This window comes from Pteronotus mesoamericanus, unplaced genomic scaffold (genome assembly GCF_021234165.1).
Source record: "Pteronotus mesoamericanus isolate MK-2021 breed Mesoamerican mustached bat unplaced genomic scaffold, CSHL_Meso_final contig_20, whole genome shotgun sequence".
Taxonomy (NCBI): domain Eukaryota; kingdom Metazoa; phylum Chordata; class Mammalia; order Chiroptera; family Mormoopidae; genus Pteronotus; species Pteronotus mesoamericanus.
In genome coordinates this window covers 16280442-16308129 of record NW_026555085.1, presented here as the reverse complement: position 1 = coordinate 16308129, position 27688 = coordinate 16280442, and the positions used below count along the sequence as shown (strand labels likewise).

Genomic DNA, 27688 nt, shown 5'->3' with positions numbered 1-27688 from the left:
TTCTAAATAATTAAAGTTTAGACTAAGGTGGAACACCAATAACCTCTGGAGAATAATGCATGATACTGCTTATAATTCTAAGCATCAAATTAGTGTAACCTTTTTTTTAAAAAAGGGGGGATATTTTAAATTTCATCGTTACATTTGCTTGTTATGTCAAGTACTGTGCTGAGCATAATACTTGTGAGCCAGTTATGGTTCTGCTAAAATGGAATGATAATCCTAAGGGTCTTTGGAGGTGAAACTATTTGCTCTCACTCCAAAGGGTGTCAGGTTGTTTTATCCCTTGAGTTATTGTGGGTGCCCAGTGGAGGCATTTTGGTTTTCTCACAGTTGCTTTTATACCTGTGCTCATGTCCAGCCACCTCCTCTGCCACCGCACTTTAATTTGTTGCTTGTAGTTAGTTAAGGCCTGCAAATCCACTCGTTCGTTTAGTTCACAGACACTTGTCAGGTATACCATGAATTGGGTACTGTCCTCGAGGGCTTGGATAGCATCAGTAAATAAAACAGACTCTATCCTTGACTTTCTGGACCTTGTGGCTCAGAGGGGAAAGAAGACACTAAATGGAAAAATTTGTCAGTCCAAAATTATGGAAGTCATATAGGGAAAATAAAAGGAATGAGGGGAGACAGTGAAAGGAGGGCAGGGATGGCATTCAGAGGAGGTCCTATCTCTGACAGATTTTGCATTTTCTTCTAAGTCACGTGGAGCGCTGTTGAAGTTTTAAGCAGGAGATGAATATCAGACTTGGTGCGTTAGTGAGAGTGCGTGTCAGGAAGGAGGCCAGGAACTCAGTACTCACTGCTAGATTCTAGAAGAGGCCTGAGGCTCCTGGTCTGAGCAGTTTTAGACCTTTCTTTGGACTGATCAGTGACGTATTGGCAGACATTTTTAAAAAATGGGCCAGATAGTAAATATTTAAGTTTGTGGGCCATATGGTCTCTTTTGTAACTCTTCAGTCCTGCCATTGTAGCATGAAAGCAATAGCTAAATGAATGACTGGGGTCCGATAAAACTTATTTACAAGAACAAGTGGCATGCGGGATTTAGTTTGCTGACTTCTGGCTCAGAGGATGCTTTATGTATTATTTTCGTGATCTTCATTTGAGGTGATTGAACAAGCGAGGAAATAAATGCAATCTTCATGGTTGTCCCTGGCCTCGAGCTGCTTATAATCATATGGGAAGACAAATATAAACACTTATGAGGCCATCAACAAGCATTACAAGACAGTGTAATTAGGCACCTAAATGATGAACAGAAACAGGAAATGTGATGAAATGTTTGCTCATCTGATTGGAATCTAGTTGTCCAGGAAATGTTGTGAAGGCTTCATGGAGAAGGTAGAATTCGACAATGGCACAGGGTAGAACTGAATACAACGTAGTCCAACCTGCTAATTTTACAAGCAAGTAAAACCAGGCCCAACTGATCTTAAGGCAGTGTCTGGACAAGAATATAAGTCTTCTGTTTTCTAAACCTTTGTCCAGCTATTCTTTTCTACTTTAGATCTGCTCCTCCCACAGGCTGAAAACACATGTATGGTGTTAATGTCAATAAGATATAATGTTAATACTATGTCATATTAGTAGGAAGGAGGAAGAATGAGAGGTTCCAAGTTACGGGTTGTATGGAGACTTCTTTTGTCCTTGAAGAAAGTGGCCCTTAAAAAGACTGAGAGCAACATGGTTGTAGCTGTCATTTGGGATGAGAAAGAAAGAAAAGAGAAACAGGTGGGGAGTGGGAAGCAAAGGAGGGAAATATGGGGCATAGAAAAATGCGTGCATACGCTGACAGAGGGACAAGGATGCAATCCACATGTCCTCAGAAAGAAAGGCACATCCATACTGTCGAAGAGAACTTGACCATTCTAAAGAACGAAGTAATCTGTAAGTTCTGACATGGAAAGATTTTCAGTGATGCAACGTGAGGAGATGTACAGAATCAAGTCACAGAACAGTGTGTTTGACCTGTCCCCTTCAGATGAAACTGAAGCAGCCAATTTAAAGTCTGCCTGTGTGTCTGTGTGCTACGTGTAAGTGCTTGGGGCGGGTCTGGAGAGATGTGCACCAAAATTAAGAGCGAGTTTGTGTAGGGATGGGTGGATTTGAGCAGATACTTAAACATTTTATTCCATTTTGTGGTTTTTGGAATTATTACAAGAATGCTTATTGTAAAAAAGAAATAATGAAACAAGAACAGTATTTCAACAGTAAGTGCCAGGTTGGAAAAGAGGCAGGGGAGGGGCTCTGACAGTGGAGCTGGGCTGTTTCCAAAGTGTTTCTCAGAATCAGAGAAGATTCAAGCCACAGGGATCTGGCCTGAGTTCAGGGGGTCCAGAAGTTGGGGTGGGGGGCGCGTCAGAACCACTTGGAAAGCTTAAAAACAAGACAAACACATTTCTGGCCCCACTGCAGAACCACATGATCTCAGGTGATTGGGACTGAGGCGGTGATTTTTTAAAAAAGCTTCCCAGGTAATTTTGATGCTGCATCTGAGACCTGAGGCTTTGGTGAACCTCTGATTTAGTGTCCCTGACTCTGTAACAAATGAGAGGATTGAGGCTCTTCATCAGGGATGACTATGTCTCCTGATTCAGGTGTTTTCCCTTACAGTAGCTTTTAGGTATCATCTAAATTGTTTTTACAGTACATTTGATAGGGAACATTTCTTAAATACTGTTTCCGAACTTGTTCCCCATCCTCCCTACTACCCATTGCTTCACTGTTTGAATTGTTTTTGGGGATGATTTTTATATCATTTTAATTTTTTTAGAAACCAGAGGGTTTGCCACCAGGCTAGTGGAAAATGCTATAGTTTTGGATCATGAGTCTTCAGCTGACTAAAAGGCCTTAAGATAGTAACTTTTCTCAGGTGCCACCAGTGTCTCTGTTAAGGGAAAGGGACATTGGCCCTTCTTTCTCTGGGTGTGCAGATGAACAGCCCAGGGAACAGTTCACTCAGCTTTGCAGCAGGGGGAGTGAACCTTCTTTCAAGTGGATTCTTACTTGGAAGCCCCCTAGCAAATTGGCAAATCAGAGCTGCTGTGTTTGAGGCAGAGATGGGGAGTTGGGGGTCCTACCTCCTGTTCCTGCCCTGACGCGTACCCTCCCGGCCCACGTGATAGCCCTGAGAAATGTGTTCAGTGCTATGCTTTCTGGCGTCCAGTTTGAAAACCATTGATTTTTTTCCCCTTTTCTCCTTCCGTAGGTAATTATTTCCCAAATCCAGCTGATCTGACCTCTCATATCTCTTGCCTTTTCTTCCTTCCATGACCTCCAACCTCGTCCACGTCACCCCCAGCTTCACCTTGGCTTTCCCCTTTAAGTTTGTACATCTACTATCCTCCCTCACCACTTTCACTGTCCACTCCGCAACCAGATAACTTTTTTATTCATAAATGTGATTATATGCCTCTACCCCTAACCTCCAATATAAACATACAGTGATTTCTCATTGTATTTTGGGTTAGGATCAAATTGCGGAGCCTCTCCAAATTTAACTGTGGCCACTGTGTTGCCCCTGGACGTGGAGCCACACAACCTTCTTAGTTCCTGAGCTGAGTTTCCTCTGCTTCAGACTTTTGCTCTGGGGCTCCCTCTGCCTAATCCCCTTCCAGACTTAACCCTGTCCAGACTTAAGTTCAGTTCTTCCATCCTTCAGAAGTGTTCTAAAACACTTCTCTAATATCTCTGAGTGGGGGAGTACCTGCTAAAACCTTTCTCAAGGGACTCTTATTTCTCTTTCTCTGCGGTAATCTTAATTCTAATTAAGTAATTACTAATGTAATTAGTTGTTTATGTCTGTCCTCCTTTAGAAGGTAAACACTGTAAGGGCTGCAATGGAGTTCTCAAGGCTCTTGTACACACATAGTAGGTCTTCAATAAATATTGTCCAGTGCTTTCACAGTATCTGTTTTGTGCACAAATCACATGTCTAGTGTTCAGCTCAGGTGAGATGGCTGAGGCATGTTGTGTGGTAGCTCTGTTCGTAAGAGCTAGAGTTGCCTTTTGTAGCATGAGGTAATTTAACGGTCCATTTTTTAAAGCCACATTGTCTTAAGTGGGTTACCTAGTATGGTGCAGTTTAAAGAGCTCTGAGTTTAGCTTTAATTAGAAACCTGATCAGTTATTCTAAATGAACAAAGAACTGGAAAATCCACTTAATGAATGGGGAAGAGTGTGGGTGCAATGAGGTTTGGAGGTGGGTTTTATATCTCTCTTGGGGACCTCCAGTAACTCAGTAATCATAGGACCAGTGCAGAATGTAGTAGCATCCCTTACCTTCAGATTTAGAAGTGTGTACTCTACTTCTAAATGAAACTCTAGGAAGCAAGTGCTAACCCTACACCCACCCACACACACAGTGAACTCATGACCTCCTGCGCTCCTTCTGTAGAGCCACCCCCCGGGTGTGTGCCTCAATGCCTCTCTAGCCTCCTTGCATGGTTAGGGGCCAGAGTCAAATCCCATAGCACAGGAGAGTGATGTTCGTTTCTGATGTCTGCTGGCTGGCAAGATTGCCTGTTCTCTTCTCTGATTTAATTTAATTTGCACAAGTGTAATAACCTGCCTTGATATTACTCATACATCTTTCAAACTTCAGAACACTGTAGCTCTCTACAACTGCTTTTGCCCTAAGAAACTTGGAGAAGTACAGAGCAGAACCTCTTTTGCAATTTCTTGAGTTGTGTCCTCATCGTGTAGATTGGGAAAAGATATGTCTTCATGTACTTGTCAAATGGCAGTTGGGCTCCAGAAAACGGTAACGAGTTTCCTTTCCTCAGTCTGATGCGACAGGTGGCTGGGGCTGATTTTGCAAAGACGAGGTACAAAAAAAGCCAGAAGTGAAAAGAGATGTTACCACAGAATTAGTTATCAAGCAGATTATTTTTCTTGAGTCCAAGATGATGTTAAATATTTTACCAAGAAAATGAACTACTGTCTTTTTTTTTTTTTAGTCTTGATTAAAGGTGAATATATTCTCATAAACTGAGAAATTTCCAATATTTTCATTGAACTGGAGGCAGTTCTGGGGCAGGGTAAAGGACTTTAAGGGCAATACTTTTTGTTCAAATAGTTAAATTTGAGGTAGAAGAGAATTGAATCTTGGGTTGCTTCAAGGTGCTAAGGAGACAGGAACTCTGATTATTTTGAAAAAAAATTCTTGTTTTATTCTTTCAGTTACTGGGACAGAGGCAAATTGAGAAGGAATTTGCCCTGTTGGGTAGCTGGTAGTTGAGGTAGCAATTATTTTCTAGACACATAACCTCTCTCCATTTTGTAGAAGACAGTGAAAACTTTCTTATTGGACCCTCTCAGTCTTCATTAATGCAGAAAACTCTTTAACATGCATTCTTAAACATTGCCCCCCTCCCCTCAAGTACTTCAGGATTTAGTGCTACAAATATAATTTCCTTTCCCCGAAGTTTTCATTATGGCAGGTAGTAGAAAATTCTGTCTAGCTGGGTTAAGTTTCTGTTCTATGAGTTAAATGTGAATGCGTATTGAGTCCTGGCTGAGCCCAGCTTTGTGCTTGGCTCTGAGGTGGCTGCAAGTCCATGTTCTATTGGCTGTGGCCTTTAGGGGCTGGACAAATAGGATGTACATCTAAAAGCATCAACTCTGTTGATTAAAACACATTAAGAATGCCAAGGGCCTAACTCTATTTTGCAAAACAAACAAACAAACAAACAACCCAAAACCAAGCAAACAAAAAAGTATAGCTTTGCATAGATGAAACATTTGGAAAAAAATCACGCCATGTCTCTAGGTTAACTTCATCTGTGTGCTGTGAAAGTAGCAACTTGAACAGATGCCATCCTACTTTTCAATTGTTTTGTCAGGTATCAGAATATGGTAACTTAACATTTGGGTCATGGAAAGGAAGGTAATTATTCAGCAAGTTGTTTTCTTCTTGTACTAGGATGTTTGACTTCTATACAACATTTTTAATACAAGCTACAGAGTGCTTTCATGCTCATGTTCTAAACTGAATTTTATAATTGAGAGGTATTGTCAGCTTCGTTTTACAGATGGAAGAAAAGGAAGCCAAGGCAAAGGTCAGGCAAGGAAACCAAAGCTTCACAACTAGTAGGTCAAGCCATGGAGTGGAATCAGAATCTTTGTTTCTCTACAGTATAGCAGCCTAGGGTTAGGAGGAAACGGTCAGATTTTTCCTAGGGATGGTAGTGGCGGTGGTGGGATTGTTCCAGCTTTTATTCTCTGTTCTTATGTAACGCCTTCTTGGTTATTGTTCCTCCCCCTCCCTTTTTATATTTTTCAGCTTGGATTCCTTAGCATCACCTCTGCTCAGACAGAACAGAAGACCCCAAGTCTCATTGGCAAATATCACCATGTTGACCGTGCCACTGGCCAGGTGCTAACCTGTGACAAGTGTCCAGCAGGAACCTATGTATCTGAGCACTGTACCAACACAAGCCTGCGAGTCTGTAGCAGTTGCCCTGTGGGGACCTTTACCCGGCATGAGAATGGCATAGAGAAATGCCATGACTGTAGTCAGCCATGCCCATGGCCAATGGTTGAGAAATTACCTTGTGCTGCCTTGACTGACCGAGAATGCACTTGCCCACCTGGCATGTTCCAGTCTAATGGTACCTGCATCCCCCATACGGTGTGTCCTGTGGGTTGGGGTGTGCGGAAGAAAGGGACGGAGACCGAGGACGTGCGGTGTAAGCAGTGTACTCGGGGTACCTTCTCTGATGTGCCTTCTAGTGTGATGAAATGCAAAACATACACAGACTGTCTGAGTCAGAACCTGGTGGTGATCAAGCCAGGGACCAAGGAGGCAGACAACGTCTGTGGCACGCTCCCGTCCTTCACCGGTACAACCCCGCCTTCTTCCCCTGGCACAGCCATCTTTTCACGCCCTGAGCCCATGGAATCTCATGAAGTCCCTTCCTCCACTGATGTTCCCAAAGGTAACTTAACCTCATGAGTTGTTTATTTGAGGAGCACTTGGTACAATGGGCTTGTACCAAAAGATGTTTTCTCCGTTTTTGTATATTCCAAAGTCACCCCTTGATGAAGGGGCTTGCATCTTGTGGCTAACTAAATTTGGCTTCTTTGGACCTTTTAGGAGCATTTAGACTCAGAAGTTTTCAGGTAGTTGGAGGGATCAGATATCTAAAAACTGGGTCACATCAAGCTAGAAAATAAGAACCCAGTAAAACAAGGACAGTGTATGGCCTTATGTAAGTCACTGAACTTCTCTTGGCCTTGGTTTCAAACTTGTCAAATAAATGAATGATTTAGATGTTTAAGGTCACTTCCATATTAAAAGTTTTCCAACATGGAGTCAGGCCTGGGTAGATGCAGCCAGAAGGTCAAGAGAAGGGAGAAGGGGAGAAAAATAACATGACATCAGGGAGGGAGGGATAAATATTGGATCCAAAGTAAGGCAAAGAGGGGAAAATAGGTTAGAAACTTCAGGAAACAAGCAAATTTATGTCACACTGAAGGTAACTGTCATTCACATCTGGAAAATAATGTTTCTTTTTTTTTTTTTTTCCCCCCAAATGATTCTGACTTGGTGCTCTTTATCAAGTATCTCAGAATTCACTTAGAATCTCAGGCAGAATATAAAATTTAACCTTTATTTTCAAATCCCTTTTGATTGAACTTAATAATTTTCATGAGATGATAGCCAATTTGAGTTGTGCTTTCTAGTGTAATATCATGTGTGATTGTATTTGACCTTTATGATAACCTTGTAAGGAGGGCCTTCTTAAAACCGCTGTTTTGGAGGGAAGAAACAGGCCCAGAGAGCTCAGGTGACCTGACCAGGCTTTTTCAGCAGCTGATACAGGCCAGATCTTACTTCTTGGAACTCCAAATCTCTGGCTGTAACAATTTGTTAATGAAGACAACTTGCAGAAGCTTCTCTGAAAGAAGTCCACTAAACTGCCACACCAAATCTTATTTAAACTATTAATAGAGTATTCTAAGGAGTGTCCTGCCTTATTTTATTCACTGACCTGTCTCACCAAAACTTTCTTTCATTGGTCAAACTTGGCTTTGAGTTTGAGCTCTTTTCTTTATCTCAGTCATATTCTCAATTTTACCGTTGCATTATGAAATAGTCAAAGGTGGGGGAGGAGGTATAAAGGAATTGAAGGACAAAGGAATTACATTTGAAGTAGTCGGACAATTGGGATTTGACTAAACTGAGCATACATGTGTCTGCTCGGGGTGTGGAGCACAGGAGAGACTGCTGTGAGAATGCCCTTGGTTTGGGCATGAGGAAGTGAATCAGTTCAGCTGTTAAGCTTAGTTGCTACCTTCCACATAAAGGTGCATTTAAGATCTTTATGAAAATGTGCAGTATAGTTGATTCTTAAGCTCCAAAGGTCATCTTTTCTTTAATTATCTGGCCTGGTTTGGAGATGAGCAGGAAGAGGAAGGAATATATAGATCCCCAAATATAGAAAAGCTCTTCCCCCCCTCCTTACTCTTTTTTTCTAGGCATGAACTCAACAGAATCCAACTCTTCTGCCTCTGTTAGACCAAAGGTACTGAGTGGCATCCAGGAAGGGACAGTCTCTGAGAACGCAAGTTCAGCAACGTGGGAGGAAGGTGTGAACAAGACCCTCCCAAACCTCCAGGTAGTCAACCACCAGCAAGGTTCCCACCACAGACACATCCTGAAGCTGCCGCCATCCATGGAGGCCACTGCAGGCGAGAAGTCAAGCACGCCCATCAAAGGCGCCAAGAGAGGCCACCCCAGGCAGAACCTACACAAGCATTTTGACATCAATGAGCATCTGCCCTGGATGATTGTGCTTTTCCTGCTGCTGGTGCTTGTGGTGATTGTGGTGTGCAGTATCCGGAAAAGCTCAAGGACTCTGAAAAAGGGGCCCCGGCAGGATCCCAGTGCCATTGTGGAAAAGGCAGGGCTGAAGAAATCGATTGCCCCAGCCCATACCCGGGAGAAGTGGATCTACTACTGCAATGGCCATGGTGAGCTTTCTTTTCTCCTTGCTTGCAGATCCCCTACCTCTTCTTTCCTAGTCCCTGGTGTCTGAAGGAGTGGGAAATACAAAGTTTCTGGAATCTGTTTTGTACACTAAGTGCTATTTGATCTAGTTGTGTTACGAGAAATGAGGTGGTCAGCATTTGATGCAGTGCGTTCAGAGAGAATAACCACTCTGCCCTTTTCTCTCTTGGCACATTTAAGGGAGCATGTTGCAAAATGAGAGACCTGAGAGGGACCTTTAGGGACTTTGTTCAGCCTTGTCATTGAACATGCAAGGAGACTGAGTTCCAAGAGGTTTGGCTCCAGCCTTGAGCCAGGCTGGTTGTTTGTTCAGGACAGATGGGGCCGGCTCCACGTCTCCTCACTGATGGAGCCCTCCTTTTCCGCAGCTAGTCTGCTAAGAAAATAAAAAAACAGTGGTCTTAAGTTTGTCTTTTTGAACCTGAGCCTTGCTTTTAGTTTCTGTGCTTTTTGCCCAAGCACTTCCCCGCCTCCTTCCCCATCTTAAATTTTTAGGATCCCATTTCTATCAGGATAGGAAGATCTTTTAGATTGTAGACACCCAAAGCTTAATATGTTGATGACTATTTGAGGCTGGGCCCCACATCTCCGTAGTAGTCAGTACACAGTGTGTTGATACGGGTTGGAATATTTGTTTTTCCTTTTTTGAAGGCCAAAAATAGCTTACGGAAGTTGCCCTAGGAGATATTTGATGTGAAGATGGCAGTTTTCAGACTGTGGCAATAACTTCCCTCTCTTTAAATCCTAAAATGAGATTTCAGCCTGAAATTTTGATAATTTTAGTTAGGTGCCCACTTGCCCCTTACCAGTAAAGGTGTTAAGGCTAACACCTTTAGCCTTAAGGCCTAACTTTCTGAAAAAAGCAGTGTGGCTTTTTGTATTGAGTCTTAAAAATGTTTATACCCTCTGGCCCAGCAATTTTTTTTTGGAATCTATTATAAAAGTATAAACCAGAAATACAAAAAAAAAAAAGAAAGAAAGAAAAGGATTTAAGAACAAGGATCTTAAACTTTTAACTCAGCATTACGTATAATAAATTGAAATTGGAAACAATCAAAGGGACAGTTTTAAGGAAATGACTAAGTAAATTATGGCCTATCTATAATATGGACTATTTTATTGACATTGAAGATTTTATGAAATTTTTTGACTCAGTGATATAGGATAATGTTTACTGTAGGCTAAAGAGAAGAATAAACAACCCAGACTACACAAGTCTTATAATATAATCCCAATTCTCTTAAAACTTTGGAAGAAAGACTGAAAGAAAATAGGCTAAAATGACAGTGATGTTTCTTGAAGTTTGGTGGGATTGGGTAGGATTTATATGTGGGTTTTTTTCTTCTTTGTTAGTTTCCTTTCCCCAAATTTTGTAAAATAAGCACATGCCACTTTTATAATCAGAAGTTTAGAAAAACGGAAAAAGCGACAACATCAACTCATTTAGCTTCCTTTGGCTAATTTGTGTGAATGATCAAACCAAGCGAAAATCAAACTGAGATGAACGTGCTCCTGGGGCTAGAACCTGCCCAGGCTTGAGAGGCTGCTCCTTGCTGGCAACCCAGTCGGGGAGGGAGGGCATCGATCCTCCCGTTCTTTTTCATAAAAGATTTTTTTATTTGGACATAATTTCAAACTTAAAGGAAAAATTGCAGGAACAGTACAAATAATATCTTTATACCTGTGCACAAATGGACCTATGGCTAACATTTTGCCCTTTTGCTTTCTGTGCTCTCTTTATATAAAAAATAGATTTTATAAATGATAGAATATGTATAATACAGAATAGCTTATTGTATAATATACAATATACAGTCTATATACACACATGTACATCCATAAAATAATTTTTCTAAACTATTTCCTGACTCTTTGTGCCTACATACTTCATTCAGTGTGTATCTCCTAATAATAAGGATATTGTTAGATAGTATATTTTTTCCTCTGGTATGAGATCTGGTCTAAGATAAAATATTTCATTAAATTGCCCTTTAAATGACCAGTTAGAACGCTTGTTCTGATATATCTAACTAGTGAAAAAGTAGTAGAGAACATCCTACTGGATTATGTAAATATTTGAAACTCTTTTTCTCATTATTCACTTTATTAAAGGAATGACTCTATTTCTCTAGTAGTTGAATTTATGGATTGGATTATGGTCTGCTATATTTCTAAACTCTCTTTTTGTAGTGTATTTTTCAGAATTTTTTTAATCATATGATATTTGTCTTTTTTTATGTTTTAATATTTTATTTATTTATTTTTAGAGAGAGGGGAAAGGAGGAAGAAAGAGAGGGAGAGAAAGATCAACGTGGGGTTGCCTGTCACACACCCCCTGCTGGGGACCTGGCCTGAAACCCAGGCATGTGCTCTGACTGGGAATCAAACCAGTGACCCTTTGGTTCACAGGTCAGCACTCAGTCCACTGAGCCACATCAGCCAGGGATTCAGAATTTTTGAGGACACAGTGAGTTATCAAAGTATACAATGACCTTAGAGATTCTTATGACCATGGTAATGCTATAAACTACTGTGTCTGTGTTGTTTAAACGATATCCAGTTTTGTAAAAAGAATGGAAGTGCCAAAACAAGCAAAGCCCGACCATACTTTCTGTGAAAGCAGTATCTCAGCAAAATGCTTTTCCAACTAAATCAAAATGCAGTAGTTCCCTCTTATTTGTTTTAGTGACCCATGGTCAACTTGGGTCTGAAAATACTAAATGGAAAATTCCAGAAATAAATAACTGAGAAGTTCTAAGTTGTACACCATTTTGAGTAGTGTGGTGAAATCTTGTGCTGTTTTGCCCCCTTTGGCCCCAGATGTGAATCATGCCTTTTATCCCCTGTCACCGCACTGTAGACCTACCCGTTCTTTAGTCATGTGGTAGCCATTGTAGTCATCACATTGACTGTTGGGGTACCACAGTGCTTGTGTTCAGGTAACACTTATTTTACTTAGTAATGTCCCAAACCGTAAGAGTAGTGATGCTGGCGATTTGGATATGCCAAAGAGAAGCTATAAAGTGCTTTCTCTAAGTGAAAAGATGAAAGCTCTTGACTTAGTAAGGAAATACAAAAAATCCTATGCTGAGGTTGCTAAAACCTATGGTAAGAATGAAACTTCTGTCCGTGAAATTGTGAAGAAGGAGAGAAGGTTGTGCTAGCTTGCGGAGAGAGAGGGAGAGCACACTCATATAACTTATTATGGTATATCATTATAATTGTTCTATTTTGTTATTGCTGGTAATCTCTTATTATGCGTAATTTATAAATTAAACTGTATAGGAAAAAACAAAGCAATTATGTGTAGGGTTTGGTACTGCCTGCAGTTTTAGACGCCTACTGGGGGTCTTGGAATATGTTCTCTGAGGAGAAGGGGGGCTCCTGTAGGCTCACTGAGGTGAAACTATCTTTTCCAAAAGTTTAACCACCCCCCCATGTTTTTGCATTGGGATGTTTATATTTAAATTGCTTTTCTAAAGAAAGTCTATTTCTTCCCCCAAATTTCTGCTCTCAAAGGTTCAACCAGGTCAAATCCCATTACAAAGAGAGGTTCTGTTTGATGAAAACCATTCCAGGTGCTCACAGGGGCCTGTAGAAACAATATCTTGTTCTGATTGCAGTGAGTTCTGGGCAGCAGATAATCTGTATAGTAAGATCTTTTTCTGGTCCTTGTCCATTTACACTGAATCATTTATGAGGATGGGAGTGGGGATAAAATTGCCAAACCCTGCATGTTCTTTCTAAGAGGTTGTGTAGGACCTCATTTACACCTGCCAACCTTACTCAGAGCATGCTGTGCTCCCGAACACCATAGAGCTGCAACACTCTGGAGCTAGGCCATTGATTCTTGTCTTTCTCGACAACAAGAACCTCTTTATCTGGCTCTACTCGTCCCTCTCTGTCAGCCATGGACTTAACAGTTTTTAAAGTTGAACTCCATAAAACTGCCATCCTACTGTCAGGGAATCCTAGTATTGGAAGCACCAGATGAGATCCTGTGTGGCCAGGAGGATGGGAGACTGAGAGTGCTGTGGTATTTTGTCTGCTTCTTCCTCTGTGAAGCCAGAGCCATGTTACGGTTAGTAGATTGGTATTGGAGTGTGGTTTCATGCAATGTGTCTGTTTCAGCAAAAGGCATTAGAAGTCCCTTCAGAATTTTCAAACACAGATAAACTCTTTTTAAGAGTTTATTACTGGATTCAAGTGTCATCCAGATGTAAGTCTATTGCTGATTCTCAATTTATGTTTTGTGTTTATGTTTAAATAAAACTATATCTTTTTGTAGTATTATGGGGTCAGTGGGGTTCCAACATGTTCAGTTTTATTTAAAATTCAGATCAATGCAAGTTCGCATTAATTGGAAAATTACATGGAAAATAATATGTTTTGTCTGTTTTGTTTTGTGATGTAAAGCACAAAAGTAAAGGTAGTGAAACAGCCGCCTACAGCTTGGCTATAACGACCTCAGAACAGTCTCTTGAGTCACTTCCTTGTAACTGGAAGACACAGAACTGTGATGCAGTCCCAGTTGAGAACAGGGATGGCTGAGAACAGAACTAACTGCAGTTTTCTCATTGTTCTTACTAATACAGGTCCTTCCTAATGACCTTTCCTTCCTTTCTTCCTCTTCTCCTTTCTCCCTTCCCCACTTCTCTCTCCCCCGACTCCTTTATTTGCCCTTACCTCTGACTATTTGGAAAAACTATGTAGTTGGGTCTCCAGCAACTCATTGCTCTAGGGAGTCTGAAGAGAAGTTGAGAAGCAGGTGAGGATTCGAAATTGCCCTGAAAATACTTGTGGAGAAGGTTCTGCAAGGTGATAAAGGGAGCAAAAAACACACAGTATCTCTGCAGTCATATTTCCTTTTTCTTTCAGACTTTAGGCTATGAAGAAAAGTAGGGTGAGAGACAAAGGAATTGGATTTATTTTGTTTAAACTGGCTTAGTTCCTAATTAGCACATTCTTAGTCCTGAACCAAAGAGAGACAGTAGTAAGCGTTTGACAGGGACAGTAATCCCTTCTGGTGTGGTTATGTCAAGTACGTGATACAAAAGGACAGCATCTCCTTTAAATTGACTGCAAAAGGGGCTGTGAAAGCAGCCGATGCACTTTCTCAAGCCCACTACTTTGTACCTGCAGCAGTAAAAAAGGCAAAAGTCTCATTCAATAGAACTAGATTCTCAGGTTCTATTTCTTAATTCCTTCAACTCTTATGGTCTTGTACCATTTAACCGTTTGTGCGTATGTGGTTTGTCTCCCCACCTTGCTTATAACCTCTCAGAGAGCAGACTCCGGGTCTTATTGTGTGCCCCCTATGCCGGGTCAATAACACAGGGTTCCAGGAGGGGTGGTCTTGAGCTGTGCTGGCTTCTGTGGTAATCACATGAGCTATTAAATTTAAAACTAAAATGAACTAAAGTTAAAAAGCCAGTTTCTCAGTGGTACCAGTCATAGCTTCAGTGCTCACTAGCCACATGTAGCTAGTAGTTATCACATTGGATGGGACAGATATAGGACATTTCCATCATAGAAAGTTTTATTGGGTAGCACCTGTCTACAACACCCATGACTTACCTACACACTTAACAGTTTCAGGGTTGGATTGTTTTCAAGCCATTAATGTATTGGATTTTTTTCCTTTTGACTTACAATGATATGTGGTGTTAGGGATTTAAACACATAGATCTTAAGGTGGGTTCTTTATACTAAATTGCCATATAGTCGAGAGGAATTATTTTTTGGGAGTCAGGGAGGCTTCCATGACAGCAGTATTCTGAAATATGTGAAAACTGGCTACAAAAAGATTGCCGAGATTCCTCCATCTGATTTGCTTCTTTAAAGTGGAACGCTTTGGCCCTGAACATTGGGGAGCAGGGTGATGGGAGGAGAGAAACCCACTAATTCAAAGGCCGGGGCACCTTAGTAAATGCTTAGGTGTTTGTGTTTAACCCGAGTGGAAATGGAATAGCTTAGTGAGAGACCTTAAGCAGAGAAGCTGTGGGAGTCCTGTGGTTTGGGTCAGAGGTGGGAGGGAGGGAGCTGTGCAGGCAATTAGTAGTCAGCCTTACTTGTAGTAGTAACTGTTTCCCAGGCCTCTGAAAGGATAAGCAACAAAGCAGGACTGTCAGATATGTGGGCGGGGCTAGGAGAAGGTGGCAAGGTTAATGACACATTACTTAGTCCTGGTGTTACCGGACAGGAACTGGGCCTAGAGAAGGTCTGCCTCCAGCTGGCTGGTAATATGTGGGTTCTTGATTTTGAACAGGAAAGATTACATAACATGAATCCAGGTGACTTTGAGAGTACTTTTATTAAAGTTGGGGATAGCGAAATAAGGAAGGGCTTAGGATAGAAGAGACAATAGGAGAGAGCCTAGGCGGGGCTGCTGTGGCTCTACGGGGAGATAAAAGTCACAGTGAGAGAAGTGAGCCAAGGTGGGACTGCTGTTGGTTCGCTGAAAAGTCACGGAAAAGGGGGCCTTGGAGACAGGTTCAGGGGGTTAGCCTGGGCTGAGCTGCCATTGCCCATTACTTCCCTAGTTGCAAGTCTTGAGGGAGACTCTTAGAACTTACGGAGAGAAAGCATGCTTAGAAAGAAAGGGGGAAGAAATACCTGGGTGTGAGGATTTTAAAGGCTAAGAGTTTAGGGGAGGTCTTATGGGAGGATCTCAGCAGAATATTCATCAGCTCTATGCTGATAAGCCAAAATGAGATTTATTCCCTTAACGGTTCTCTGTCCTTGGGTGTGGCTGGCACAAATGGTACTAATTGGATTTCTTTTTTTAAATCATTTCTTTATTGTTATTCTATTACAGTTGTCCCAATTTTTCCCCCTTTGCCCTCCTGTGGCCATCCCCCCTCCCCCTGGTGCCACCCCCTCCCTGTCCCCACCAGGGATTTCTGTTATCTCCAAAAGTAAGGTGATTTAAGTTATTTACTCTTTGGCTGAGGAGGAGCAGTGTAAACCATTTACTCTTAAGTGTCCTTTGTTAGGGAAGATAGGATTTTGTAATTTATTAGAAGGCTGTAAACTGCTTAACCATTTAACTCTCTGTCTCAGTTTCCCTATTCCACTTGTCTTGCTTCCTGGCCTGTCGCCCTGGGAGGCAGCACACGGCAGTGAAAGATGAGGACTGATGAGTCGGGTTGGCCTGGGTTTTGAATAACAGCCCTGACTAAGTAACTGTGCCAAGCAACTGAAGCTCTCCTCGGTTTCCTCATCTGTAATGTGGACATAACTCTTGTTTATCTCATGGGGTTGTTCAGGAACTTTGAATGAGATCATATGTTACATTCATAAAGCTGCTAGCTCAGCTTCCTTTTCTCTCCTCCCACTAGAAGGGCAGGGAGTTTGGCTGTCCTGAAGCCTTCATGGGAAGCTGAGGTCAGAGCAGGGGGGCGAACAACTATATCTAACTCAGCCAAGTAGAAATTCACTAAGGGTCATATTTAATGAGTCATATTAACCAGGAGGAATGGCTGCAGAGAAAACATCTGCACTAGGAACTTTGGCTTTAAAATGCCGGAGGGGCCGATTGACCAGTAAAAAAGGTACCGGAAAATGGCCGTGTGGCACATGTAGTCTGATTCTCAGCGTTCTAGAGGGTGAAAGGAAGGAACTCTGCTCACCTGGCCTGCTCCCGGAGGGTGAGGAGCACCTGCTGAAGGGACAGTGCAGCCTGGGGAAGTGGGAGGAGGGGAGCATGGGGTGGGGGCGGGGAAAGGAAACCTCAATAGAAGACAGCTGGAGTGGGGTGCCATTGGCTGGGAGGGGGAAGGTGTGCAAAGGGCACGGACCTTGTGGCCTGGTTTTGCTCACCAGTATGATGAAAGTCTTGGATTCAAGTATGTCTAATCTAACGTCTCACTCCATTCTAGAATCCTATCCTTCCATGATGCAAAAATGTGAAGTTGAAAACAACTCACAACCAAACGCTTTCCATTTCTCAAATTTGAAATCCAAAGACAAATTTAAAGTACAGAGCAGCTGGCTTGGTGGTTGAACCTCCTATTTGCATAACTTTGATGTCCTAGTCTGTTTGATAGGGCTGTTCCTAGGGAAACAATACAGATGAAGAACCAGGACATAGTTTGCTTAGAGCACTAATCTAAATGGTTCAGAGTGTCCTTGAGCCAAGCCATATTTTAGACACTGAGTTTCTGGTAATGTATATTTTATTTCTTCCATTCTGTCTCCTACCCACAACTCTCGGCTCAGTTAAAGCAAAATGTGGGCATCATCTCATCTTACCTAGCTAACAAACAGAAACACATTGCTTCTCATCTGTTGTCTTCAGGTTTTACTTGGTAACAACCTCGTTCCCTGCTTTGTCCTTATGAACCCCAACAACAGGTTCAGGAAAAACATTACCTTTTCCTCCTGACTTGTGGTTCCTCCTTTAGGATTGGCCAAGTGTGGGAGAACTGGTTTTTATTGGGGATGTAAAGGAAATGTATCTTCCAGATTATCAACTCTGCAGACTTTGTCCTCTTCCCAGACTAAGCAGTAAGATGCAGTCCAATTGTAGGAGTAGAGTGTGGTTGTGTTTTTTTGGTATAAATTTACATATTTTTGTATTAAAAACAACTCAAGGTTGCAGTGGTTGGTTATGGAAGCTGTGCCCTGGGTATATTTGAACAAAATCAACAGACTCTTGAATCAGGTTTCAGGAATGACCAAAAAACATTTCATCTGACTTATTAAAACTACCATATTCAGTGTTTCGAAATGAAGAACAAATTAGGTGTGTTAGGAATTTGATAACAAGTACTTCTTCCCTTCATTTTTTGCTCTAAAGTGAGGTCATGGGGTATTTGCTACTCCTGACATAGAGCACAAGGTGATTTGGGGATGTAAAGATGACATAAATTGTGTCTACTCATGTTTTTTTCTAATCTTGTAAGAAAGGTTTCTGCTACAATGAGGTTTTCATTTAGTCTTCTGTAACAAAGGCTTTTGATCATGCTTACTGAGTGCCATACCTGGTTCTAAGCATTTTCTAAAAATTAACTTAATTTCCTTAAAAACCTATGAGGTGACCACAGAGAGTAGCTTGCCCAAGGTCACACAGTTAGAAGGTGGCTGTGCGGGTTTGAAACTTGGGCACCAGTTTGACTCTAGACACTACCCCTTGATTCTTAGAATCTAGATTTATGAAAACCCGGATTTTTATATCCCCAGGTTAGAACTTACCAGGTTTCTGTAGTTTATTATTATTATTTTTTACCATGTTCAGTCAAGAAAAGTTTATTTCCCTTAGCAACAAAACCTAGCTTGCTATGAAGTGAAACACCTACAAAATCGTCACCATTAAGGAGCTTTCCTCCGTAGCGGTTGCTGTGATTTCCCACTTTTTCTCTGGGATTGCTTGAGATGAAAAAGCCACATATCCAATGGCTGAAGGCTCTGAGAGCTATTTTTTAAAAATCAGGGCTCTTTCAAATAAGTCAGAGGTGATGGAGCCCTGCTAACTGAACTCACATCTGTTGAACGTGGTTTCCTCAGCACCAGGCAGCAGCAGTAGCTAGAACCAAAAAGGCTGTCCTCTCTTCGCCAGAAGCCTCCTGAACTAAAAATTCCAGACAGTCATCCTGTCTGTCAGCCCAAATTTCCTATGGGAAGTAGACTTGAAGTGTAAACATCAGCAGGCTGGGCTGAAGGGAGCAGATTATTCTGTCTAAGAGGCTGCTGTGTCCCAGCGCTTGCCCCCAGGACTGTCCCAGCCACAGTCACTTCACAGCGGAAGGAAGAGGTGGGCTGTTTTTACCCACACCCCTACCTCTGCCTTTTCCGACTTTGCTTCCAGTAATGCCATTACCAGGAGACAGCACCTTTCTGTTTTACCTCTTTGGATATTTGAGGATTATAAAGCACACAGAACTGTTGCAGCAGACAAGCCTTATTGCTGTAGCTTAAAAAGCATTATCTCACCCTGGCCGGTGTGGCTTGGTTGGTTGAAATGTCCTCCCCTAAAGGAGGTGTTGTGGGTAAGATTCCCAGTCAAGGTACATACCTAGGTTGTGGGTTTGATCCCTGGGTGCTTACGAGAGGCAACCAATCAATGCTTCTCTCTCGCATCAATGTTTCTCTCTCTCCCTTCCTCTCTCTCTCTAAAAGCAATGAAAATGTCCTCTGGTGAGAATAAAATAATTTTTAAAAAAATGTTATCTTGTGTAGTGTGGCTGAAGACAGAGTGGCCAAAGAGAAAGCAGCTGATATGGCCTTTGCTCTGGGAAGTTGAGGCTGCTCTTTTCCCCAGGCTCACCCACTGATGACTGCTTCCTCTAGGCTTTGGAAGGAGGGTATTTATTTTTTAGATGTATATTTTATTATGTAATTTATCTAGCAGCCTTTGAATTTAAGCTATTTGGGGCACTAAAAAAAAAGTCATTTTCCCCATCTAGGGCTAACATGCAAATAAATTCCTTAAAAATTAGTGTCCTCAAGTCAACCTGGTCAGTTATTATGTATGCAGATTTTGCAGAGGATGAGGAATTTCTAGAATTCTGTTGATCATATTTCACGACCATTTGTTTGTAAACATTGCAGTGTGTGTACAGAATTCCACATATTAAGTGTGTTAATGACGTTGAATTTTACAAAATAAATGGGTTCAAGTTTATAAATTAAAAAAAACTCTTGCTGTATTTCATAAAATCTAAGTCGCCATTGATTGTGAGACATATCGTTATTTATATACCACTAGGGAAAAAACCCTACTGCAACTGAGCTGTGAAAAGGCATTGATTAAAATATGCATTCAGATGTCTTAGAATCAGTGAAAGACAGCAATATTTTTCTTAGCTACAATCTTGCCTCTTTTCCATAGAGTATGAAAACAAGATTTCAACTGTGATTTCAACTGTGTTGTTCAGTTCTCTGGTTTCCTCTACTTGGCTCCATAGGCGGCAGCATTTGGTATCTTCATTCCCTTCTTTTTGAAGCACTTCCTTCCTTTGGCCTCCAGGACACTGAAGCCTGGTTTTCCCCTCTCTGGCTCGTCCTTCTTCACCTCCTTGGCAGGTTCTTCTTCTCCAACCCACCCTCTAGGCAGTGGAGAGCCCCAGTGCTCAGGACATGCAACTCTTTTCTACTTGCACCCTCTTCCTCCCTTGATGGCCCCTGGCTTTAAAATACCCTCTATCTGTTGGTAATTCCCAAATGCATATGTGCAGACTGGATCTTGTACCTGAACTCAACATGCAGACATTTTCCTGCCTGCCTGACAGACCCAGAGGTCTAACCTCACTCATAAGATGTCTAAAGCTGAATCCCAAACCATACCTCCACATCAGTTTCCCACTGCAGAAAGCAGCTGCTACTCCAGTTCTCTGGTTGCTCAGGCCAAAGCCTTAGAGATATTCTCAACTCCTTTCCTTTTTTCTCATCTCATATTGGATCCATTAGTAAGTTTAATAAACTCTACCTTCAAAAGACATACAGATGTTGACCATTTCCATCATTTCCATTTCCACCACTCTGGGCCAAGCCACTGTTACCTCCCTCCTGTATCCCTGCTCTGGCCTCTGACTGCTTATTCTTGACACGACAGCCAGAACGATCCTGTTCGTATGTAAGTCAGACATGTCATTCTCTGGTCAAAATCTTCAGTGACTTTCACTACACTCAAAGAAGCAGCCTTAATGGCCCAATGTAATCTGTATTCTCCAGCCCACCATTCTTTTCTCAGCTGGATTCCCACTTTTTCCCCCCTGGCTCACTGGCACCAGCCTCCTGTTCCTCCCTGTTCATGCCAACGTCCTTCTGTCCTTTGTGCCTGCTTTTCACCCTTCCTGGATATGCCTTCCCCCAGATATCTGCAGGGCTTCCTCCCCTACCTCCTTTAGCTCTTGATTGGAATGTTCACTGACAGTGAAGACTTCTCTTAGATATGGGGGAGAAGACCCTGTATCTAAAATTGAGCACTGCCCCCTCCTCTATTTCCCCCTTTAATTTTCTTCTTTAGCACACCTCACTATTTAACAATTAAATATTTTATTACTTATTTCCATCATTCTCCCTGCTTCCCCCAATAAAATGCAGGTTTCACAAGAAAATGTTTTTGTTTTGCTTTGCCCACTGCCATATCCCCAGTGCCTAGAATAGCGTCAGGAACAGAGGAAGTGCTCAGTATGCTTTGGTTGAATGAATAGTTTCAAACACTAAGAGAGGAGGAGGGCGGCATTTTTAGTTTTGTGGATTTTATTTTCCTCTGTGGGATGAAGTAAAGGATTATTAGTTTTTCTCACAGCCTCAGTGATATCTGTTCCTTCCATCTGGAAGATGTCTTCTGTTTTGATAGTTTGTCATTGGTAAACATTCTGTCCATTAACCTCATGAGACCTTTGCACAGTGCTTTTTAGTATCTCTTGAGATTTCATCTAAGCTTGCAATGATTGTCCACTGCACCTTCAACAAGATAGCAATTAATGTTTTTTAATCCTTACTGGAGGATATATTTACTGATTTTGGAAAGAGGGAGAGAGAGAGGAAGAGATGTAAGTGACAAACATCAGTTGCCTCCTGTACGTTCATTGACTGGGGGACCAAAGCTGCAAACTAGGTCTGTGCCCTGACCGGGAATTGAACTTGGCAACCTTTTTGTGTATGGGATGATGCTCTAACTTAACTGAGCCTCCTGGCCAGGGTAAAAGTAGTATTTTTTAACTCAGGGCAAATCACATTCCTAGTGCTGATAAAGCAGTTTCCTCTGTGATGTATTGGGAGTGATCCTTGTTGATAAACCATTTTTTAACCATCCCATGATATGCTGGTTGCTGGAGTAACATATCTATATGAGAGACTGTTGCTTTTAGGAGCACTTACTCTGTTATCAGGCCAGACAAACTATTGCCTGGATGGCTCATCTCTGCAGGAAGATTTCGCTGCAGTGGGAGAGCCCAGGAGAACTTTGTTCCTGCTGAGCTCTGGTCCCTAATGTGGATTCAGTGGACCACCCTCAATGGGAAGGGGGCACCAGCAGAGGGGGAGAGAGGCTGTTGCACAAGAACTGGGTTCCTGTGCCAGAAAGCTCAAGCTCCACCCATTGGTGACCACTGTGCGGGTCTTCCTTGTCATTATAGAGGCCGGAGATCTGGCAGGGCCCCACGGCAAAGGTGTGATGGTATGTGGCTGCTCAGATACTTAATGGTTTGTTACAGAGGTTAATAAGGTGGTAAATGGTTGGGGGCATTCAGGCAAGAGGGGAGAGCTGACAGAAAAAGGCTCCCATTCATTCATTCAAAGATACTCATTGTATTTCTATCTTGTGCTAGGCTCTGGAATGTCCTGGGGATAACAGTAAATCCAAGCAGACATGGGGCTTGAGCAGAAAGTGGTCAGAAAATTACCGTCATATAGGGAAGAGTGTCAATTCTAGGAATGCTAAAGCCAGGCATTAATTCAAATTTCCAAACTTGACCTACATTGTTCTATACATATATTGTCCATCTTTGCCGATATGCCTGTTATTTGTAAGCCTGGGGTCACAACGCATGCCCACATGCTTGCGGCGCGTGGCCGGGATCAGGGTGATGGTAAAAAGGAAGTAGTCTTGAGCTCATGTCTCCCGATTCCCACGTGTGTGTCACAAAAGACTGCTGTGTGTGCTGAGAAACCAGCACAGGGAGAACTGGGGAGTCATCTGTCCTGGGAGGGGGTTGTGCATTAATTACCTCCATGGGAATGTTCTCATTATTTGTCTCTCTACCTCTCTTTTGAGAAGAATAATGAGAACTGACATTACATTGAACAGGTAGGGGGGATGTAGTTGAATGCTTTCATCTTTTAAATGATAAGCATTTGGTACCACGAAAAAGCTTTTTTTAAATTAAAAAAATTTTTTTTCCCCGTGCACCCTTTCTGTGTGGAGCCGGGTGGTACAGCGTGAAACCCAGAGCGCGGCCTCGTAGGTCACCGACGGCCTTTGTTTCCTCTGGCTCTGTCACCACTCTCCTTCATACTTCGTCCGGGGAAGGCTTTAATACCGGCTTTTAATGATGGCAGTCATTTCAGATATTTTACCTCCAAAAGGAAAGAACTATAATACCTTCTGATTATAAAGGTCAATTCAGGCTTTTGTAAAAAGAGGAGGAACCTTTTTTGTATACTGCAACTCACATTGAGCTTAAAAAGGAAAAAGCCTCAAATTAGGGTTGTCACCCAGATAGTATATAATTCAGGGTTTTAGAATGCACTGGAAAATGGCATCTCTTCGATAATGACCTGGCTGGTCACTTCATGCGTCTCTCCCTCATGGTGGATCTGGGCGGTGTCAGCAGTGCCTGCTGTTGTGCTGTAATCTTGTGTACCCTGTTGTGTTGTCCTGCTCATGCAACAGCCGTGGCAGCAGCATTTTTGTTTTCACATTTGCATTTTTGTGGATGGTGCCCCTCCTAACATGTACTAGTGAGGTTCTGGGAAGCACAGGAAGCTGGGATTCTGGTGCTTGGCCTATTCACTGCCTATAATCCTGGTGTTAAAACTGTCATCTATGCAGAACTCTTTCTACCTTTCATGTATGTTGCCCAGTGATACTTGTCCATGCAGAAACAAGGGATGGGGGAAGGAGAATCAACATGCAGTGGTGTGCTGTGCTTGATGGTATTGGTACTTGATTCTATAACTATTCTTACCCACCCTATGAGGTAAGAGATGGTATTTTCATTTTATTGATGTGAACGCTGAAGTCTTAGAGGTTGTCATTTGCCCAAGGTCATGGAGTCATATCTTGTGAATGCAAAGTTCATGATTTTTTCACTACTTGCATCTTAAAATTCACAGACCATTTACCTGAGGCCAGGACCCCCTGAGCATACATCAGTCCTGGCAAAGTACAGATTCTGGTTTATTGGCCTTGGCCCCTTCAGTAACTTGTTTAGAAAGTTAAGCCATTCCGAGCTCTAAGACCTGACATCATAGAAAAAGGAAAGTTAAGCTCCACGCCTTTGTCTATCAGCACTTTCAGTGGATTGAAGGTTGTGTTTCTTTTCAACCTAAGGAAAAAAGACTTGGTATCACATTCAGCTAAACAGTTCAGGTCAACGCAACAGATAGTGACTGTCTTCTGTCTAGATGAAGACTCTTAGAACTCTGATGAGGCAAAGTAGAACTCTGGTGGGACAGAGATTGTGTCTATTTAATTTACTGTCATTTCAAATTGAGGTAGGGGTGTGTGTGTGTGTGTGTGTTTTCCTTTAACAAAATACTTTTCTAAATTGTATGCCATTTGATAGTCCAGGTCTCTTTAAGGGGGATCTTGGGGAGGATCCCAATAGAATGTTCATCAGCTTCATGAGATCTTTTCCCCTTAACTTCATCTTGTCCGTGGGTGTGGTTAGCAAATGGCACTAATTGGGTTTCTGCTATCTATCTCCCTAAGTAGGGCGATTTAAGCTATTTACCCTCTGGCTGGGGAGAAGTGTAAACCATTTACTCTTAAGTGTCCTTTCTTACAGAAGATCAGATTTTGCCATTTACTGATGGCTGTAAACTGCTTGGCTGTTTAAATTCCTATAGTTTCAGGTGTTGGTGAACTACAGCACTTAGCACATCCAGCCCGTTACTAGTTTTTTGTAAAGAGAGTTTTACTTAGGACACAGCCACACACACTGTGGCCAGCCCCGAGTACACTCATACATAGACTGAATAACCGTGTCCTCAGAACGTAATTCCAGCGAACAGCAATGCTCCTCGGTAATACTGCTTTCCCTGTTAACTGCAGTAGAGGTGCCACTAACTAGCTGGGTGACTTTGAACTGGACATCAACCTTTCTACATGAGATTCCTCATATAATTAAACACTTAAAAATTATATATCCCACCTAATAGTAGGTGCATATATAAAGTATATAAAAATACATGTTATGTATGTGTGTGTGTATTATATGTACAACTTTAAAAAGAATAATGAACATCAAATAAAGCATTAAGAAGACCCATTTTCTCACCATCCAGCTATGAAACAGAACCTTGTGAACAACTTTGAAGTTCCTTTTGTGCACCCTGATAACATTCCCCTCCTTTCCCCCAGAGGTAACTTATCTCAGTTTGGTTTAATCATCCTACTGCTTTCCTCTAGTTGTATTCAGTTTTGCCTAAAACTTTCTTTTTAAAGAAAGAACCCTTTCAAAGCCTGTCCAATTTTGCTTCATTGGTGTCACTACATTTTCTTGGTGAGAAACTCTTTTTCTCTTAAAAGTTCGTAAGGGCTATCTTTCCAGCAAACACGGTAACACACAGTGGCTGCTCAATAAATACGCCTGAAATATTCCACAGGTTTTTCTTTTCTCCTTGGTGATAAGGTGGGGACAAGGTGCATGGAACTCGTGGGCTGAATCAGACTGGTCTCCCTTCCTCAGCTGAAGTTTTGTGATTGAATAGAGTAAACCGCTAGAATAAAAGGCTGGTATCTCCAGAGGGAGCCATTCATTGTCTCCTTGTCTCTGCCCTCTTTAGATTTATCAGCTCCTACAATGGGACCGGGCAGTAGTGTAGGATGCTGCTGACCCAAGCCAGTTCATGAGAGTTGACTCGCATGTTTTCATAGTAAAAGAATAAGATAAAACCTGATTCGTAGGCCTTAAATTTAGCTTCTAGTCAATTTTAGTTTGAAGGAAAATCTCATTGTATCTAGTCTTTGTGTTTTCCTTTTTTTTTCCTCTTTATTTTGTGGCTGAAAGAAAAAGTATAAATACTGGGCTTTGGAAGAAGGAGCTGTTATTAAGCATAAGCCTTTTCAACTCTGTAATTACTCTATAAAGGCTGTGTATTTGCATCAGAAATGCATTTAGTCTTAAGTTATAGTGCCCAGCATGTGGAGCATTTATCATGTTGGGGTACTTCCAAAAATAGATCAACTCTATAGAAAATGTTAATCAGCTCATCCCCAGGGACCAGAGTGAGTATCTCCATTGTACAAATGAGGAAACGGACATGACAGTTAGTGGTTTGCCCAAAGCCACACTGTCACTGGCATTATGAAGATTTAAGCCATGAACCCACATACAAGAAAACACAGTCATATTTTCATGTAAGACACTGTAGACCTTAGTCAAATTGACCTAAATTAAGATTCAGAGACTAATAAGCCTTTTGGTGTTTGGCACGATATACCACATCAACCTCAGGAGCTGCCTTACTCCTCAAAGTTACCTGCGGGGTTTTTGGAGGAGCCTGTTTGCTTGAAATCAAAAGCTCTGTATTTGGCTAAACATTGCTACGAAAACCGAAAAGCAACTGGTTCAAGTATATTTTACACTGCCAAGAAAAACAGTGTGAGAAGGACAGTAATGTCTCAATTTGTGGCATTCTACTTTTACAGCTGACAAGCAAGAAGCCTCTACTAAGAACTTGTTTTAAAACCATTTTCAGGAGGTTGTGTCAGGGTGTGTACACAGCTTTCTAAATCATCTGCCTCAATAGGATTGCATGGGCAGGGTAAGAATTTATATCGAGGAACCACAAAGTCCTCCATTTTCAAAGAAATTTCAGGAACTTATATTGCTGTTAAGCAAAAGTTGATAGCCCAATTTATAAATATTTTCCCCAATAACTGATTGGAGTGAAAAAGTTTTTTTTTCCTTGGTTAACCTCTAATTGATTGAAAAAGTCAATTAACCATTACAGGAAATTCCTCCTTATTCTCTTCTTTTCCTTTCTTCACTAAGCTTCATTTGGGAATGAGACCCCACTTTGTCTATTGAGTAGCAAGCATTTTTAAGGCATTGTTAATCATAATAACTCTCCTATCAGAGTATTTAAGCATGGCCTCATTGGAAGATATGGTATTGACTAAGAGCGCTCACGTGTCTGTTGTGTCAACTACCAGAGTTCTTACTGTGAGGTTACATGCATACCGCATGTATAAATTTGGGCAAAGCCATTATATAATTGAAGAGAGAAAGTTCCTTAAAAAGGAAGACACCAAAGCATGCTACTGAGGGAAAGCCATACCTCACAGAGGGTTGGCGCCAGGTGCCTATCCTGAGTTTGCAGATTCCGAGATTCCATTTTGACATTTCACCTCTATTCATCAAATTTAGGGAAGACAGACCCACATTGACTGATTTTTTTTAAGTGACTGATGAACCAGAATGACAATGTATAATTATTCAGAAATTGGGCTCAGCACCCAACGTACCTACCTTTTGTAATATTGAACAAATTGTAAGGCTTTTCTAAGAGGTTTTTTTTTTCCTTGTACAATTGGAATGTTAATGTTTTATAAAGAGGTTCAGTGAACTAATGTCCTAATGCCTGGAAGATAATAGCTGTTGTTGTTATAGTGTCATTTTGGCTGTTGTCTTCATCATAACTGCAGGTCAACTTAAATAGATCAGAAAATTGCTTCTTGAGCATAACTTAGAGCACAAGAAGTCAGAAGTTCTTAAGGAACACCTCCATTGGGCTCAACAGCTGGGTGCATCGTCCGCTGACAGGATGGGTGCCCTTGTCAGAATCTGAACACCCTTTACCAAGGCAGTGCTGGATAAACTCCACTGCAGTTTTAATCTGTGGCTTATCGTTTTCTAAATTTCTTGAAGTCACCACATTTTTGAGTCTGGGAGCCTCTGATTTTATTTGGTTCTAGCTGTTTTTAGCAGTAACAAAGGAATCACTCTCATTACTTTGGGTCTGGCTTTCAAGACATCTTTTAGGGGTGACTTA

The 27688-nt window shown here is 41.7% G+C and overlaps 1 protein-coding gene across 1 annotated transcript in view; it reads left to right on the top strand.

Moving 5' to 3' along the window:
- The window catches only part of TNFRSF21 (TNF receptor superfamily member 21), a 62705-nt gene that overhangs the window by 13232 nt on the left and 21785 nt on the right, over positions 1 to 27688 (top strand). The window contains exons 2-3 of the mRNA XM_054569469.1: positions 6290 to 6944; positions 8488 to 8982. Of these exons, the coding sequence (XP_054425444.1) occupies positions 6290 to 6944; positions 8488 to 8982 (1150 nt within the window). The remainder of the gene's footprint in view (positions 1 to 6289; positions 6945 to 8487; positions 8983 to 27688) is intronic.